General features: G+C 50.3%; 1 protein-coding gene across 6 annotated transcripts in view; it reads left to right on the forward strand.

Annotated features, from left to right (window-relative positions):
* Positions 1 to 19411, forward strand: part of PLEKHA2 (pleckstrin homology domain containing A2) — a 79949-nt gene that overhangs the window by 29062 nt on the left and 31476 nt on the right. For all 6 annotated transcript variants that reach the window (XM_067022419.1, XM_059049238.2, XM_067022416.1 and 3 more), the window contains exons 3-5: positions 10887 to 10943; positions 16662 to 16710; positions 18102 to 18199. In XM_067022419.1, the coding sequence (XP_066878520.1) occupies positions 10887 to 10943; positions 16662 to 16710; positions 18102 to 18199 (204 nt within the window). The remainder of the gene's footprint in view (positions 1 to 10886; positions 10944 to 16661; positions 16711 to 18101; positions 18200 to 19411) is intronic.

Consider the following 19411-nt stretch of genomic DNA (forward strand, 5'->3'; position numbering starts at 1 on the left):
ATTTGATAAATGTGAGCTCATTGAATGAATGAATGAGGCTATCAGAAGGGACGCCTCTGTGAAACGCAAAGTGTCCAGCACTGCTCTCCTGGGACTGGGGATGGAGCCTACACCCAGTGCAAGCTCTGCAGAGTGGGGCGAAGCAGGGAGCCAGGAGTCAGGAGGAGATGGGTGGGAGGTGACCCAGAAAAGCAAACTGCGGGGTGGGGGGTGGGGGGGTGGCGGGGGAGGGTTGGCCTTTCCCTGTGGAGAAGGACATTGGGGACTGTGTGTAGTTACGGAACATCTGAAGTTTATAAAGAAAAGGAGACACCTGATATAATAGTTTAGGTGTTTAAGAGGCATTAATAAGCAGGATTTTTTCTGAACTCAGGTCTTTGATCTTTGCCTGTTTAAACCACTTGGAAGTCGGTGTTTGGGAGCCTGTTTTTACTACCACTGCTACTAGTATTACTAACTGCAGGTTATACTTACTGAGTGGTTGCCATATACGAGCCATTGTGGGGAATGCTTGGCATGTGTTATCTCACTAGGTCCTCCGGGGGGTGGGGGGGACTCTCACTTTCTCTGCAAGGTGCAGAGACGGTCAGCGGCTTTGTTCAAGGCCACGCAGGGGGTAAGTGCAGAGCGGGGCACCGGAGCCAGGTCTGTTTGACTTCAGTGTCTGCACGCTTCATCTTTGTCTGCCTCTTTCCTCCAACGGATATGTGTGCTCCGTCCTGTGCAGGGTCCTGAAGATGGTGTGGAGGGGAATTCAGAGAGGTCTTTGCCACCAGGAAGCTTCAGGTTTAGTTGGGGAGATGAAAACAGCACACATAAAACTACAGTGCTGGTGGTTGCTGAGCGGGGAGGGAGGCAGGGGAGGGATGGAGTGGGAGTTTGGGATTTGCGGATGTAAGCTTTTATATAGAGAATGGATAGACAACAAGGTCCTACTCTGCAGCCCAGAGAACTGTATTCAGTATCCTGTGATAAACCACAATGGAAAAGAATATATTAAAAAAAGAGTGTATATACATATATATATATATACGTATAACTGAATCACTTTGCTGTACAACAGAAATTAACACAACAGTGTAAATCAACTATACTTCAATAAAAAAATAAAATAAATTTACTGGTAAACAACAACAAAAAAACCCCTACAGTGCTAAAAATCCCAGTCCGTCTTTATTTTTTAAAATAAATTTTAAAATTTTATTTATTTATTTTTGGCTGCATTGGGTCTTCGTTGCTGCACATGGGCTTTCTCTAGTTGCAGCGAGTGGGGGCTACTCTTTGTTGCAGAGCATGGGCTCTAGGCACACAGGCTTCAGTAGTTGTGGCTCACAGGCTCTAGAGCACAGGCTCAGTAGTTGTGGTGCACGGGCTTAGTTGCTCCGTGGCATGTGGGATCTTCCCGGGCCAGGGAATCAAACCTGTGTCCCCTGCGTTGGCAGGTGGATTCTTAACCACTGAGCCACCAAGGAGGTCACCCAGTCCATCTTTATAACAAGGTAGCGTATCATTAAAGTGAACAGCCCAGACGCCAATAGTTTGGGTGAAGGAGAAGAGGTTGCAGTTTTCCCCTGCGGTCCAGGGAAGATGTAGGGCCTGGAGGTGGAGTCTCAGATGGAACGGTCCCAGGCCTGGGAGACAAGAGATCAAGGATAAGGTCCTGGCTCTGCCACTGGGTTGTTTTGTACGTTAGGCATGTCATCGTAGGCACTTTGGGTGATCCTTAACCCGGCTTTTCGCCCTTCTGTTTCCCAAGGAGCTGAGACTAGAGCAAGACTTTTGAATTCAGCATCATTATTTAACACATATTTGCTAAATATGCCCCATGTGCCTGGCATCAGCCTAGATGCTGAGGCTGCAACAGTGCATAAGACAAAGTCTGGGCCTTCATGGAGCTTGCACTGTAAGTGAGGATATAGAGGATTAGATAAAATTGCGCAGGGAGAGCTGCAGGGCACCCCTTCAAGGAGGGGTGGCTTAGATCCAGGTCTGCAAGGATGAGCGAGGTTAGAGTCTTTATTGCTACAAGCGATTCACGTTTGTAGCGCATCTCTATGGGACAGAGGCAGCGCCCAGGAGGGAAGCCGAGCTCGCCTGCTTGGAGGGTGTTCAGGCTTCAGTTCCTCAGAAGGAGACCCTGAGACCAGGACTCAAAGAGACAAGGATGTGTGGAAAGTTCTTTTTTAAGGAGAGAACTGGGAAGCAGGACAGGGAAGGGGAGGGAGCCCGACGAGGGTCTGAGCTCAGGCCGAAGTCGGCAAAGGCTTAGCCAGATGCCCCGGGGGACCTGCCGTGAGTCAGGCCCAAGAGTGGTCCCAAGGGACCACCGCGCGCGCGCATGCGCACACCGCACTGTGGACGGTCATGGTCTTGGCTCTACGCAGGGGGGCGGAATGGATCCACTAACCTGAGGACAGTCCTTGGAAGCAGAGCTGCAGCAGATTTAGGAGGCCAGCGGCATGTCCACTGGCCGGATGGTGGTGCGTGCGTGTGGGGGGGTCAGCGTGCTGGACCAGGTACAGCCTTGAGTGCCTGATGGGATTTAGAATCTATGTGATGAAGTATGAAATCAGGGTTTTTTTTAATCCAGGCAGTGGTGGCACCAAACAGATAGAGGATGAAACCCATGAGCTAAAAAGGACCCTATAAATGGAAAGTTTCAATACTATTGATTATGGCCCCTGATTTGGTTCATGCATTTAAAAATCAATCTGCTGACAATATCAAGCACACAAATGATTCCTGAATAGAGACAAACATTGGCTGGATTTCCTGCCAAACATTACAATGATATTACGGCACCGCATATGTATTTAATTTAATGTTGGTCCCCATCATGACAGAAAAGGTGAAATTTCTTAATTGGCCTGCTCTACTTTATTACCGACCGAGTAACCAACTATGTTTTAGTTGCACGGCGATGCTTACGTACAACTCTTGTGATGCCCACGTGGACAGGTAATTGCGAGACGAAATTATATGTAGTCCCGAACAAAGGAGAAACGGAAGCATGAAAACAGTATTGCATTAGATAGTTGTCCTTGTCGGATTTACTCTGTAGATTGCGTTTTCTCTCTTTTGCCAATAAATACTCAGATGCTTTTACTCTACAAAGGCCATGATGTGAATTATGAATCATCGTAATATCCAAAAAGATAGCATTTCTCCTCGTAACTCTGGGGCCCCGATAAAAGCCCTTTGCTTTTTGCTTTCTTTTTTTTTTTTAAAGCCGAAAGCCGTTCTTTCCACTGAAAGGGGCAAAGAGCTTCAGCTGTATTACAAAAAGATAGATATTTGGCTGCATTTCAGTAGGAAGAATACAGAAGAGTGGTAGAAAATGATATTAACATATAACATGGAATGGACAATAGTTTGGCCTTAAAGACTGGGTGAAAATTGCTATTTTTTAAAAAAATTGCACTTTCTGTATCAGCAACCTCCTTGAGCAAAATTTGGCTGAAATCCAACAATGTTTAAAAGATTTTTGCATCATATGCTAAATCTGCCAAGAAAGTCAAAATGCCAAGAAGTAGGAAGATAACTTTCTTTAAAAAATGGCCAATACGTACACATGGTATAAAATTCTAAATGTGGGAAAGCTGAGTTAGTGACATGTTTCTCCCTTCCCCTCCTGGCCACCAGTCACAGGTTCCCTAACTAGAGGCAGCCAGGGTTTCCAGGTTCTTGTGTGTCTGTCCAGAGCTATTCTCAGCACATATAACCATTATGATAACTTTCAGATCTTTATCAGTTTTGGGGGCAAAGTGTTGTTAATTCATGGATTTTTTTTTTTTTTTTTTTTTTTTTTTTTTTGCGGTACGCGGGCCTCTCACCGTTGCGGCCTCTCCCGTTGCGGAGCACAGGCTGCGGACGCGCAGGCTCAGCGGCCATGGCTCACGGGTCCAGCCGCTCCGCGGCATGCGGGATCCTCCCGGACCAGGGCACGAACCCGTGTCTCCTGCATCGGCAGGCGGACTCCCAACCACTGCGCCACCAGGGAAGCCCCCTAATTCATGGATTTTATATAATTGTATATTAACTATCCATGGAGACACATGATTTCAAGGGTTAAGTGGAATTGCTGGCCTGTTTTTGTCCATACTGGGTTAGAGTAGAATGCAGAATTCCTTTGGGGAAAAAAACTCCAAAAAGAAGATTTCGAGCAGCAGATTTTTTTTTTTTCAGCAAAATGCAAATTCTTCTTAGGGTAAATTATTATCCAGTTAATGGTTTTAGAATTAAAATGTTGTATGGACTTTTTGAGAGTTAACATAAAACACTGTAAGTGTAATTTTGTTTTATGCACTTTCTATAGTAATCTTACTCTTTAGGGCGATTCTCGTTTTTATAACAAAATGTACTTTGTTTAAATTAAAAAGAAGTAAAAATTAAGAAGCACTTTGGGCCAATCATGTTAATAGCTTGCACTACTGGATATTAAAGTCCAAGCAGCTAAAGAGGTGGAAACTATGAAACTTAGCAGAGGTTTTACTAATGCAGAACCATGGTGATGACTGTTCTAAGTTTTCTTAAAATTTGTCTTCGGTTATATTGTCGTTAAGTTTTGCTTTAGATTGTAACCTTCAGCATTTGTTTAGTGTATCTATTATATACATCTATTTTTATATAGTTATATATCTATTTGTATACAAAAGAATGCCATTTTATTATTTTAAAAAATGTCTCTAAGGCAAAGCAGGCAATTGTGTGTTTGCAAGAAGGGCTGCCTACCAGATTTTGCTTCAGAATCCATCTTGTTTAGTGATATCAGCCAAGCACAGGACAACTTGATGAACACGTTAATTGGGAAACACCCCTGTTTTTGAGCCTTTGTTGTCTCTACCTCTGACATTGTTGCTGTGAAGTTTAAATAAAGTAATGAATGGGAGAGTGCTTTGATAAACTCTGAAGCGCTACAGAGGTGCTATTTGTTAGCGTTTGTTCTGGCAGCGACCTCAGCATGGACAGGGGGGTGGGGGGGGGGTGGGAGGGCCTGGAATCGTGGAAGACAGCGAGGAATTTGTCCTGGATTTTCCTGGGGTGTCTGCACGTTGGTGGTGCAGTGGGAACAGAGAAGAAGGGACAGACAGATCTAAAGGCCGATTGAAGGAAGACGGTGGCAGGCTTGGTGACTGACCGAAGGGCAAAGTTCGGCGGTCAAAGGCGTGGTAACCCGGTTGACTGTGGGAGAATGTGGAGCATCTGATGGAGGTGGGGAGGTTGGGGAGGGAATCATTTAGAGCTTGCAGGCGACATGGTGATTGAGTTTGAGGCCAACTCAGGAAAGGAGTGAGGTAGTGGGCTTACTGAGTTTAAGGTCCTGACTGTCTGCCAGGCACCCAGGAGACACATAGGAGAAGGTCAGAAGGCCCAGCATCTCTCCTTCCCCCTGTTCGCTCTCTGAGTCCTGGTCTTTTGGAGTTTGGCACCCAAGAGCCAGTTTGACTAGTTCTTGCCCTGCCCAGTTTGGGCAACTGTTTAGGGCGTCTTGGCGTAACCCTGCTGGTCCGGCCCTTGTATTTACCTTTCGGTGATAATCAACTCTTAGATAATGAGCAGGTCCCGGTCGATGTGAAGGACCGTCTCACAGGAGGTGGCCTGATGTAAAGGAAAGTGCATGGTATTTGAGAATCAACAAAGGGCTGGGTTCAAATCCTCGCCTGACTACCCAGTACCCACGTGACCCGGAGCCCTTGCCTCTCCTGCTCCGTCCCGAGTTTCCCCACCTGTGAAATGGGTTGTTAGCATGAACTGACAGTGCGCAGCAGGCTTGGTGCAGAACAGAGTCTAAACGTTTGTCAGTTTCCGCCCTCCTCTCTTGGGCTGTGCTTTGCCAAAGCACCCGATTGACCCCGGGAGTTAGGACCTCTGTCTGTCTTCACTCGGCTCCCTGAGGACGTCGTTTCCCCAAGGTGAGGCTTAGAGGACTCGTGGTGAAGGATGGGGCGGCCGCAGAGCCCTCTGGCGCTGACATTCCATGAATGTAGGAATCTGTAGATAGGTCTCTGGTCATTTCTGTGTTCTTGTCATTCTCACTAGAAGATGGGGACATTTTTCTCTTTCAAGAAACAATGTTGCTTCTAGAAAAAAGGCTTCCCCCGGGAGATGTGTCCCATCTCTGTGGGCACCTCAGCCCCTTCCTCGGTGATGGGAAAGAATCAACCCCCTGCTTCCCACTCAAGGGAGTGGGAGCTCCCTTGAGGCCCTTGGTGGCAGGAGAACCCTTGAGCAGAAAGCAAGGGCCGGCTGTGTCTTCCTAAAACCATCCGCCATCAGATCGGAACGTGCCCTGTGCCCTGCGTTGTTCCAGAACATTTAGAAGCCCCAGAAATGGACAGGCTGCCCCTGACTCACAGACACCCAGCGTGGTGCTGGGATCTCCTTTCCCCCTCTCTGCCCACTGCCCTGGCGTCTTCCTCTTCCCTCTTGGTGATGGTGCAACGACAGGGTGACTGGCCTTTCTCACCCGCTGCTGGGTCTCCAGTGCAGAGTCAGCAGGCCCAGCCAGAGTCTGCAACTGGGGGCCTGAGACCTGGCTGTGGGGTGGAATCGCCTTTGAGCTTTAAAAACATACAGGTGCCTGGGCCCTACCTTTTATGTTAAAACCCTGGAATGAAGCGTGGGCATTCTTTGCATGAAAATGTCCCCAGGTGATCCGTACAGGCAGCCTCCCCACCAACCTCTGTCTCACTCCCCGTCTGCCGGCCCCTCCCTAACCTCTTCCTCAACTCCCTCCCCCAGGTCCTTGACTCTCTTCTACTGGGGACTCTTTCCTTTCGCTCCCCCCTGCACCCAGTTCCTGTCCCACAGGAACCCTGCCCCGGGACAGGGGAACTGCAGACTCAAGTGACACCCAAGTTTGAACTTGAACAGGGCTTCCCGAAGGCACAGTGTTTGCCAGTGGTAGAGAGAAGCTGTCCTGGTTGTCCAGCATCCTGTGAGGGTAGCAGGCTCTTAAGGACTGGTTTGGGAACTTAACCACCATGCAAATCGTGTTTTCATTTAAAAATCGAGTTGTCTGCTGGGTAGAGGTATAAGATGCTACTCATGTTCTCAAAGTGCTTAAAATCTAGCAAGAGGAGACTTAAACTCACAGTAAAATACACTCCAATACAAAACTCAGGGCTGGGGACTTCCCCGGCGGTCCAGTGGTTAGGACTCCGCACTTCTCCTGCAGGGGGCCACGGTTTCGATCCCTGATCGGGGAACTAAGATCCCGCAAGCCGCACCGTGTGTCCAGAAACAACAACAAAAAATCCAGGGCTAGATTTTGTCACGTAGACCAGTGTTCTCAAACTTGGGCCTGTTTAGGGGATGCTTGAAAAATGAACGTGCACTTTCTGACCATAGTTCACTTGATTCTGATTCAGTGTTTTTCCGGGTGAGGCTTGAGCCTGGGCCTTTTAAAACAGGCTCCCCGGGAGAGGCTGACGCGCACCAAAGTTGGAGGGTGGCGTGCACGAGTTCAGGCGGGGGTGGGAGGGCAGGGCAGGCTGCAGCGGTGGACAGCAAGGCTTTGTGAAGGCAGGGCCTCCCATCCTTTTCCCGGAGGAGATGGTGCTTGCCTGGGCTCTGGCACCTGGCCCCGCCCCGGTGCTGGCTCCTGGTGTTCTTGCGCTGACATCTGGCTGTGAAGCCCTCTGCTTGGGCAGCTGGCACATTCTTCCTGGCCCGGGAAGCGTCTGCCCGGGGCTGCCATCCTGGCAGCGAGCTGTTGTCATTCATCTCCGAGGTCCAGCAGTCGGAGCGGGCACTGAGCCATCCGTCTGGATCAAGCCTCTGTGATCTTGGCGCGATTTTCTCCTGTCACTCACTTCCCCCTGGGTAGGGAGGAAGGTGGGGGCAAGCTGCATTTTCAGACATGCGTCAGATTTTCCTGGCTCCTCACGGAGGAGGGAGGTGCCTGAGAGCCTAGGAGCAGGCAGGCCGAGGGTGGGCTGTGGGGACACCCCCGCCCCAGGGTAGCCGGGCCGGGAGACAGATGTGGCCTTGTGTCTGAAGCGGGAGAGCTCAGGGGGGCAGGGGCTGAGGGTGGAGCTGCCCTCCCTCCGGAGGGTAGGGGGGATGAAGTCATTGGAATGGGATCAGCTCATATCTGGCAGGACGCACAGGTTAGTGTCTGAGTGGCTCCCCAAATCCCACTTCATCACTTGTAATTCAGGCTAAGGCTCTGGAGGCCCTCAGGCTGCGGTCCGGGGTGAGGAGAGCAAGTTGAGCAAGAGTGGCCCTGAGACTTGGCATCTGCGTCTTGTAATTAGCGCTCTGGGTCGGGGATGGGAGCTGCCCTTTGCTGGGCTTGCGCTGTTCATTCTTACGTAACTCTCAGGAGGAAACGGGGTGCGGGGGGGATGAGCCACATTTTACAGGTAGAGAGACTTGCCTGAGGTCCTAGGGCGATAATGTCTCAGCTGGAGTTCCAGCCGCTCAAGGGTTTGAAATGACAGTGTGCTGCCTCTAGGGCATCAGAGTGGAAGTCAGGAGACCCGAGCCAGTTTTTGACCTTGAGCAAATGCCCTCACTGATGAGTCCCTTTCCTCAAGTGCAGAACGGGGGCTGGGGGAGGGCCAGGTGCCCAGTGTCCAGCAGAGGCCTAGGGTGGTTCACGGCCTCCTCCGGCGCAGTGTCAGCTGCTCACTGGCCTTCTGGGGTGCTGTGGCTCCTTTATGGACTCTGATTTAGGGATACAAGGCCTATCTGTCATTACTCAATAGAGATTTTTCTAAAAAAAAAAAAAAAAAAACCCCAAAACAGAAAACAAATGCAATCACTATGTAGTTAAAACAAATGTGTAAATCTAATCGTCCATATTCAAAATGCTAAATCAGCTACTCAAAAGCAGCTTTTAGACTTATGGACTCATTTGCAAGAGGGGGGAGGTGTCCTTTCTAGATTTCTCTCTAAATTTCTTGAGCTCTGAGAAGCCTTTTGTTGTGGTTTTATCCCCATCCATCTTCTTGTGAATAGGAAACTTCACACATTGCCTTTGCTTCAAGCGCTGCATGTTAATTTAGGTAATTGGGCCTAGAAGGACACTTCCCTGCCACCTAAGGTATTTCTTAAGGGCAGTCTGCTGCAATGACAGGTCATTTCGCCACTGACCCTTTAGGAAGTTTATAAATCCCCATTGCCCTACATTTGCCTCTGTTTGTTGCTTTGAGAAGACCCCAGGTCTTCAAAATGAGGGCTTCCAGGTTATTCTCTGAGGCCTATGGCAGCAGTTTAAGAGGCCACCAGGAGCTATGGACACGTTCTCAGGTCCCTGTGGGATTGGATTTGCCAAGTTATAAGTGAGGAACTCCACAGCTGTGATTTCTCCTCTTGGCCATTGTTTGGGTACGCTACCGCCCGCGTGTCCTCTATACTTCATTTCTGGTGGAGAAGTTAGAAAGCCAAAGAGGTTGTGCCAGGGTAGAATATTGCCAGACAAGGTGCCTGTGAGTCTCTTGATGGTTTTTTTTTTTTTTTTTTTTTTTGTGATATGTGGGCCTCTCACTGTTGTGGCCTCTCCCGTTGCGGAGCACAGGCTCCGGACGCGCAGGCTCAGCGGCCATGGCTCACGGGCCCAGCCGCTCCGCGGCATGTGGGATCTTCCCGGACGGGGGCACGAACCCGGGTCCTCTGCATTGGCAGGCGGATTCTCAACCACTGCGCCACCAGGGAAGCCCCTCTTGATGTTTTAATAGTGCACTGACTTAGTGTTTTATAATGTACAGACACCATTCCATTTGGTACTCGTAAGTGTCCTTTGAAATAGACTGAACAGCTATGTTTTTTTCTTTTCTTTTTTTTCTATATTGTGTGAACCTGTACCCTATTTGTTAAGACAAGAATTTGAATTTGAAGAATTATATATATATATATAAAAAATAGCTAACACTTGTTCAGAGTCATCTATATACCAGGGACACTTCCAGGTGGTGTAAATCTATTAACTCATCCTTAGAACTGTCTGGTGAGGTAGGTACTATCATTATCCTTCTTTTTACAGAAGGGAAAACTGAGGCTTAGCGGTGAAGGAACTTATTCACAGTCAAATGGTGGAGCCCCCAGTTTTAACCACTGTACTAGAATACCTCTCTATAATAAACGAGGCCAAGTGAAATGTTAAGTCCACGTACCCACGGCAAGAATTATCACTATTTTACAGACAAGGAAAGTGAACTGAAGAATAGGTTAGTGACTAGAGAATGAACTTATGGTTACCAGGGGTCAAGGGTAGGGGAAAGGGATAGTTAGGGAGTCTGGGACTGACAGGTACACACTGCTATATATATATATATATATATATATATATATATTTTTTTTTTTTTTTTTTTTTTTTTTTTTTTTTTTTTTTTTTCCGGTACGCGGGCCTCTCACTGCTGTTGCCTCTCCTGTTGCGGAGCACAGGCTCTGGACGCACAGCCTCAGCGGCCGTGGCTCACGGGCCCAGCTGCTCTGCGGCATGTGGGATCCTCCCGGACCGGGGCGCGAACCCGCGTTCCCTACATCGGCAGGTAGACTCTCAACCACTGCGCCGCCAGGGAAGCCCCCACACTGCTATATTTAAAAAGGATAACCAACAAGGACCTACTGTGTAGCACAGGGAACTCTGGTCGATACTCTGTAACAACCTAATTGGGAAAAGAGTTTGAAAAAGAAGAGATACATGTATATGTGTAACTGAATCACTTTGCTGTACACCTGAAACGGACACAACATTGTTAATCAGCTGTACTCCAATATAAAATAAAAAAATCAAAAAAGAAATAGGTAGGTGACTTGCTCAAGGTTGCAAAGCCGGAAAGTGGCATCAACGGAACCAGAATCTTGGTCTTCTGTCTCTTAGTCGTGCTTCACTGCCTCCGATAGCATCCTTCTTAAAACGCAAAACATGTGTCTTTCAGAACCTGGCAATTGGGGCAGGAGCCGTCGGATCTTTGCAGCTGACCTACATCTCCAAGGTAATGTTGGCCTGGAGCTCTGGGGGTTCATGGTCCGTGAGTCGGTTGAGGTTGTAAACCAGAGGAAGCGTCACACCTCGGGCATTGGCATCTGGGGATGTTGCTTGGCCATAAAGTGCTCCCCTTCCTCACGGTGGCCCGTGGAAGCTTGCGGCTGACCGGGCCGGGGTGGCATGTGGTCTGCAGGTTCTTGGAGGGTGGCCCGCGGCCTCTCACTCCTGGCACCCAGCAGTCAGTGATGCTGCCAGCTCCCGCAAAGGAGGGATGGGGGTGGAGGGAAGAGTGGGACGTGACTTTGTTTTTTTAATCGGGACAAAGAGGAACACAAACACAACAACAAAAAACCTGGTGACTGAAAAGGATTCTCCCAAATGGGGTGCTTCCACTGGCGTGGCTCACAAGGAGTGAGGGCTGCACTGGAATTATATGCATCACCTGGACTGGGTGGGGAGGCCACGAGCCCCCCCAAGAACGTTGCCAGATGAGCCAGGAAGCCATTCAGCCGCCAGATGAGGGCTGGAGGGTCCGGCGGGCAGGCCGACAGTCCATCCCCTGGTCCTGTTTGCACAGACAGGGCGAGAGCAGCCCCTCTTCCGTGCTGAGACCTGGGTGGGGCCTGGGGCTGGTTGCTGATGCCCAGACGTAGCTGCTGAATTCAGCTTTGTTTAGCGGCCCCTCCCTGGAGCAGGCACCAGCGCTGAACTGTGGTGCAGCAGTGATAAAAAAATAAAATAAAAAAACCAAACAAACAAAAAAAACGGCCGGGAGATTTAGAGCCTCGTTAGAAAGAGGAGCTCTGTCCAGTGAGGAGAGCCAGGTGGCGCCCAGCCAGGACCGAGGTTCCGGAAGGCCCGCTCTCCCCACACACCCCTCACGTCAAGTCTCTTGGGGACCTCGGCTTCCTCGTCCATGTTCTCCCATCCTCAGGGGGATGAGGCCCTGATCTGAGTGGCCCCTGGCTCCTTTTTGTACCAGGCCTCGGGAGTCCCTGGGCAGCCCTCCATCTCAGCTGGGCCCGAGGTAGGAGCAGCTGTAGGGGCTGCAGGCCAGAGTCTGGCAGACACAGCCGGGTGCCAAGGCAGAAGCTGCAGGCGGTGTCTGAGTGCCTTAGAGGGAGCAGGGAAGGACCTGGGGAGGGGGAAGGGCCTGTGGAAACAGGCGATTTTCATGCCTTGTGGTTAGAATGTGGCCGCCTCCCGGCCCAGCGGTCTCGGAGGCCTGGGCCCTCCCCTCTTCTGTCCCGTCTTGCTGAGAGCTCATTAGGTCATTTCGTTAGAAGGTTCAAAGAAAGAGGATTCAGAGAGCGGGGAGCAGAGGACCTCAATATTAATGAAACTCCAAACCCTCTCCTGTTTGAGAGGGTTTTGTCGTTGTTGTTTTTCCTGATGGGAGAAGAGTGAATACAATCTCCTGCAGAATCATGATGTATAAACATAGCTCAGATGAGGGTTTCTAGAATTCTCAGCTTGGGAGGCTGCCGTCATTTAGCAGGGATGGTCCTGCCTTTTACCCTTCATGGATGGGAGAGGCGGGACTGGACGGGTTTTGCAAAACCCACATCTGCCACTGGGTCAGGTTTCACAGAGAGGAGAGCCTTTAACTGCTGCCTGACCCAATGTCAGAAAGCGGGAGTTTTCCCAGGAAAACATTTAGCTGGGTGCTGGTATCAAATTCAGCATTCCGGGTCACTTCTTGTTAACCCCTCGGTGTTCCCTCCCCGAGGAGGAAAGCGTTTAACCGGTAGTAGCAGCCTGGCCGGAGCGTCTGTGTGGCCTCTTCGTTCAGGGGTGCTCCTTCTTGCAGGCTGCTGCTGGGAAGATGGGGTCCTTCAGAGAGGCCAGCAGAGATAAAAGTTCTTGACTTGAGTCATCCAGGCTGTTGACAGAGGCAGGTCCAATTCTTGGGCAAAGCAGAAAAAAAATGGATGCTGGCCTCTGGTGCTACCCACCTTCCCGCTTTGCCTGGGGACCCTTCTCTTTCGCACAGCCAGGCCCACCGTCCCACCTCCAGCTCGCGTTCCGTTTTCGTCAGGGCCCGGCCCTCCCTTAACTGTAATGAAGACCCTCCTGGAACAGTGTTCCTGGCTTTTGCAGGGGCGGGGGGTCAGGGATCCTTTGTAAAGTCTGATGAAAAGCGTGCTCTCATTTCCCAGGTAAATCATGCATGTGTGCACACACCCTGATTTTGCCTGTGGCTTCAGGGCCCCTTGACTCTCTGAATCTGGTCCAGAGACCCCGGCTTAGAACCGCCCCACCCCCACCCCCACCCCCACCCCCGACTGCGCCGGGTAGAAGGTTGCCGCTTCCCCTGCTCTTGACGCCACCTCGTGGGGCAGGGTCTCCCCGGACATGGGGGCCGCGAGCTGCACCGGAGCTCCGAGACCGGGGCCTGCTGCAGCTGCTCCTGCCAGAGGGGCCCCAGCTCCACTTCCGGTCGAGGGCAGACAGGGTGGGGCGGGCTAGCAGTGCCCCGGTGCCCCACGACTTTGCTGCTCCTGTGGTCTGTGCGCGATCTGCTAAGAGCAAGTTCCTGAGAGTCTGTGGAGCTGTGGGGCGGCCTCGCTTGCGTCACCCTGCGGGTGACCCGTGCCCGTCCCTCCCTCACGTCGCGACCGCCTCTCGCTGCCTTCTCACCGAGGACCCATCGGTCAGCCACCGTTGTGCAGCTGCTTAACTGCAGCCAGCGTCAGCCTGTGAGCCACACTGCTTCTTCGAGAGCCACTGTTCCTTCACGTCTTGTGAAGGAGGCTGCACGGCCTGTCCTGGTTACCAACAGACGGTAGGGGTGGGAGGAGTGGGGTTATGTCTCCCAGGTGGCAGGGATTCTGCTGGGGGGAGGCCAGAGCGATACCTCTTCATGGTAAGTGAGACCCCGCCCCCCACCCCCCCGCAACCCTGGCCCTTCTCTTGGAGGGCGCAGCAATCAGTAGCTATGACTTGGCTTTCTTCTTTTGTCATTCTGGGACTCTAAGAAGGGGACAAGTCATTCCACTCTGGCTTTGCCAATCGGGAAGCTGATCAGAGATGTTGAGGGTCTTAACCCTTGCTCAACAGCCCATCGGGGCTGACCTGGAACTGACGTCCTGTTAATTCAGCAAGAGCTGCTTTGCCAAATAATCCTTCTGTGGTCACCATGAGGCAAATTATAGACGTGCATGTGTGTAATCGGCACACCCCCCAACGGAACGCTGGATAAACATACAAAAACAAATGAACAACCAGGCGATCTCTTTGAAAGCTTGGGTTCCGGTAATAAGCACATTCTCCCCGGATAGGCTGGTAATAAGTTGTGGTCAGAGCGGGCCTGTTTGTCACCCAGCCAGGGCGAAAGGGTCCACAGTGGTGCCCTCTCTTGTTGATGATAAATTGTCAGGGTCGGGGAGAAAGAGCAAGTCTCCTAATAAGCCAGAGAAAAGTCTCGAAGCACCCAGCTTTTCAATGCCATTTGAAAGCCAAAGGTAGAAGGGCAGCCTTGAGATAGGTGGGCGCTGAGGACCGGCACGGCCGAGGCAGTTCTGCAACGGTCAAGGTTATACAGGAACCAAGGGCAGGGCGCATAGGAGCTGTGGGCTCAAGGACCTGCAGGAACACGGATGCTGAAGGAGGAAGCACGTGAGTCACTGACAGATCAGAGCATCAGAGGCAAACAGGATGAAGGCACACAGTGTGGTTCAGATTGAATTCTGGGGCCTGCATCCCAGGAGAACAAGATGGCCCGGGGGCCAGGACTCAGCGTCATGAGGCTCCAGCGCACGGCTCCTGGGAGTGCTGAAGATGTAACGGAATTTGCATTGTGTGTGTCTGTACCCAGGACATGGGGGCTTACCTTTGCATAAATCTTCATGTTTTTCGGGACTATTTAAACACTTTGTCAGGCCCTCTGTCCTCCACCTCACATCATGGTAAACATATCAAAATGCACCCACATCCCTCGTTGACTCTCATTGTCTGGCTGTAAGATATGTGAAAGGATTTAAATCATTTTACTTTTGGAATGATTTGGCTGTAACTCATTTTAATTTATGATTGGCTCCAATTTCTCGGCTATCATCTTGCACATCCAGGGATTCTTATGAACCAAGAAAATCGAAGCTACTAATTATTTTCGAATGTAGTGCGATTTTTGTGACTGTTTAATTGAAACGTGAATGAAGTTGACTTAATGTGTGACATCTTGTAGGCATTTATTGAAATTCTTGTCAATGAGGTTGCTATAATGTTATACAGACATTTAATTAAATATTTATTAATGTTGCAGTTTTTTAGGCCCCGGAGAAGCTCACAAGGCCCTCAGCATTTTTCCCTGTCGTGCCAAGCACGGCACGGCTTGTACTGGTATGTGGAGTGGGTGTAAACAGCCCCTCCTTGGTTGAGCAGCTCCTGTATGACAGGGTGGCCTAAGTGCTTCACCTGCACTGTCACATTTAATCCTCACCATAGCCCTACGAGAAGGTGACTTACTAACCCTACTAGATAGAACAGGAAAGGGGGGGTCTGACAACTGGGCCGCCTGGGATTGGGGGCCTGGTGCTCTGGCACCGAAGCCCAGGCTGTACCGCCTGTCCTTCCTTTGATCTTTTATAGGCTGCCATCTTGGTTCCCGTCTTGAGTATTCCGGGCAGTATTAATTTTAATTCCCAGGTACAGTGGTGGATGCCTGCTCCAGGGAGGTTCAGCCTCCAGCAAGGGCAGTCACCTAATTCTATATGATGGAATATGCTTTCCTTTATTTGTTCAGTGTGTTTGAAGCCGAATGAGGTGGGCTCACAACATGCACATACTCAGGAATATACATGTAAGAGGCAGGCCTGAAAAAGCAAGATAACACAGCAGGAGACAGAAAAACCCTTCTACTTCAATACGGGTATGCTCTCTGATTCCATCGGCCCCTCTCTGGGCAGGTGGCAAGTGCTTATTTTCATGGTGAAACAGTCAGGGTAGAGAGAAGGGAGATCGATCAGTTGTCCCAGTGCAGTGAGTGACGCGCGCTGCCTCCCTCACCTTTCTGCGAACTCTGATTGGAATCTATGCATTTGTGACAGTTCCACCTTGAATTCGAAGAGCTGTTTAGGGAGGAGGTTGGTGGTTGGGAGAGGAGTGGAATCTTGCTCGTGTGAATGGGGCCAGTGCCTGTTTGTGGTCCAGGGAGAATTTTATCAGGACTCAGTGGATTTTAAGAGCTTTTGCAAGGATGAAGATTCAACCCAGATATCAAGATAGTGATTATCCCCGAGGGGTGAGGATGGGGTTCTATCAGGGAGGGGCATACAAAGGGCTTCTAAGAAATAGGACCGATAGTGGCTTATTTCTTGATCTGGATGATGAGTACAGGGTTTCCACTTAATTATGAGTTTTTAAAATGTTCAAATATGTTTCATATACTCTTCTTTTTTTTTTTTTTTTTTTTCGGTATGCGGGCCTCTCACTGCTGTGGCCTCTCCCGTTGCGGAGCGCAGGCTCCGGACGCGCAGGCTCAGCGGCCACGGCTCACGGGCCCAGCCGCTCCGCGGCACGAGGGATCCTCCCGGACCGGGGCACGAACCCGTGTCCGCTGCATCGGCAGGCGGATTCTCAACCACTGTGCCACCAGGGAAGCCCAATACTCTTCTTTTTGTATAAAGTTTTCCCAATTTAAAAACTTTGAGGAAAAAAACCCCCCACAACTTTACAACACTGTTGGAAACATATTCATGTTTTGTTTATTTTTCATTTGATTTAGGTGAGCATAGCCACCCCAAAGCAGAAACCCAAGACGCCGTTTTGCTTTGGTAAGTACTGAGCCCAGGATGGGTTTTCTGAACACTCCTACGGCAGCTTCCTCTTTCGAGTGGAGACGGTCCTGTGACCACATGTGACTTATACCCTGTGTGTGTGAGTGACTGCTGTCCCAGCCACGTCCACGGGTCTCAAGTGATACTCCTTTCCTTGGTCTCCCTGCAAAGATTGTTAACAACATGAGACGGAGGCACAGGGGCCAGTGGTGTCTCAGTTTTCCTGGCTCCGCAGGGCAGGGTGCTGGGTATCTACCTGAAGTTTTCGGGAACCTTCATCTCAGAGCAGAGTAACGGTGTGCTCAGGAGACGTGGAGACTCGAAGGAGCTGGGGGGAACGTTCTGTTGAGAGTCTTGTTGCCAAATGAGTGACCAGTGGGAGCGACACAGGAAGCGGAGCCGCTCAGTGGAGGCAGGTCATTGAATCATGAGTATTTAATTGCCTTCTACTGCCTTCTCCGTGCTGTACTGCGTGCTACGAGCAGATGCCAACAGATAGCTTCTGTTGTCTCTCTGGTTCTGAGTGTGAGCTCCATGAAGGCAGGGATGTTCCTCTGCTTTGCCTTTGCTGTATCCCCAGCACTTAAGAGTGTGGTTCCTGGCACACAGCGGGTACTCACTAAATAGTTGCTGAATGAATACATGAATGAACTAAGGGATTCTCTGTCTACTCCACAATGCTCACCTCCTCCACTTCCAGCCTATTTATGCCTGGAAAGTAAAATGGTCCTTTGGGCTGTCCCCTTTCCCAACTTCGGGTGGCTTCAAACTTCTTTTGTGCTCTTTCTCCCACCCCCTTTAAATATCATGACCAAGCTCCAACAGGACTCTCAGATTTTGTGGTCAGCGGATCTTAAAAAAAAAAAAAAAAATGAACCCAGAAGTAAATTGTTGACTTTCTGGAGTGCTCAGAGGAAAGACCAGGTTGAAAATGAGGTCCGGGTCACAGACTTGATCGCAGGCAAGCTTAGTTACATTTCTCAACCACATACAAGACCCCTAACCCGGGTCAGTTGTGCCAGTGGAAACTGGGAGCACTGGGGCCAAAATTATATATGTATCATCACGACTGTCAATCCCTTGGCGCCTCTGAAAAGCTGTCCAAGCGTGCGTCTTACGGATGGTGGATGAGCCGCCTCACTGCACAGCAACACATTAAGGCTATTGTTGTTGTCTTGTGGCCAATGGAATAAGCCACACCTTTTAAAAATGAGAGCCCTCTGCTTCCCAGATATTCACGCAGGTGACTTTGCGCCGTGGGAAACGTCTCCGTCTGCATGGCGGGCGTCCTCCGCCCTGCTAGTCGAAGCGCCTTAGTTTTGTGGGGTCTCTGTGTTGTGTGTGTTCTGACCTGGGTTCTTCCCTCTTCTCCCCCGTGCCTTTTGCAGTCATCAACGCCCTCTCGCAGAGGTATTTTCTTCAAGCCAATGACCAGAAAGATCTGAAGGACTGGGTCGAAGCCCTGAACCAAGCCAGCAAGATCACTGTACGTATGATCTTTCTCCTTTCTGGAGGGAGTCCGGGCCTCTTCCCCTCACGGGAACGACCCAGATGGCGGCGGGGACTTTCCCAGGACCCTGTTCCAGACTAGTTCCCCTACCTCTTCTCACACCTTGGCCGACTGACCACAAGTTGAACTGAGAGTCTGAGTTTGAATCAAGTTCAAGGGGAAGTTTATGGAGTGTCCCCTTTGTGCTTCCTGGGAGGGCTCCTGGGCGGTCGTGGTTTGGGTCATTCTGGGATGCTGATTCAGAATGTGGCGGGATTGGAAAACAGATTGCTGACTCCGAGAAACAGAGTAAAGGCAACTCCCGTGAGGAGGGAAGTCAGAACCTTTTCCTGGCTTGGGTGAGACTCTTCTGACTCTAAGAAGCCACCTGGAGACCAGTCCACGCCATCCACCGACCTGTCCTGGGAAAGCCTTCCGTTTATAAGCACCAGTTTACTGCTTGTTCTGTGAGGACTCTTGTTTCCCTTGACTTGTCTAACGAAGAACTCCTTTCTTAGAAATACAGAGAAAGAAAGGGAGATGGGTAGGGAGGAAGAGAGGGGGAAACTATGTTTGGAAAAAACTGGACCTTTAACCGATAAATCCAGGCAGACTTCGGGCATGCAATCCACGCTTTGCTGAAAAGCTTGATTTTCTGTATCGTACAGTCAGAAAGGCTTACATTCTAGTGAGTTCCGGTAACAGCCAGTCTGTGCTGGGGCAGATCATCCTCCCCGGTGTCTCAGCGTTCCCAGGAGTAAAGTAATAGAAGAAACCTGTACACTCTACCCAGCACTTGGGATACCGCACCCAAGCAGAGTACAAAGCGGATTTGCTTGTTGGCTCATTATTCTGATAAACGTTGGTAAACCTGCGAAAAGGGAGAGAAATAATGGCGGGGTGGCATGGGGGAGGGAGCTGCTGACTCCCTTCTGCTACCCACATGTTTATGTGTGTGGCTCTAGAATGCTGACTTTAGTAAAGGTTTTCTTCGTTCAAGTTGAGGTCTTCACCCTTCTGCGTCTTCCACAATTTGGGGAGTGTCTTTCGATGTCTAATACCTTCTTCTCGTTAAGTGTTCCCTCTCTTGGTCCTGCCCGGTGAACTGGGCTACACAGCCTGCAAGGCAGCAGTGGCCTCTTTGCCTTGCTGTTGTGCCTTGAGCGTAGAGTTGCTCGAAGCAGCTAGTTCCCCATCCTCTTTCCTGGC

Source organism: Kogia breviceps, chromosome 20 (genome assembly GCF_026419965.1).
Source record: "Kogia breviceps isolate mKogBre1 chromosome 20, mKogBre1 haplotype 1, whole genome shotgun sequence".
Classification (NCBI taxonomy): Eukaryota; Metazoa; Chordata; class Mammalia; order Artiodactyla; family Physeteridae; genus Kogia; species Kogia breviceps.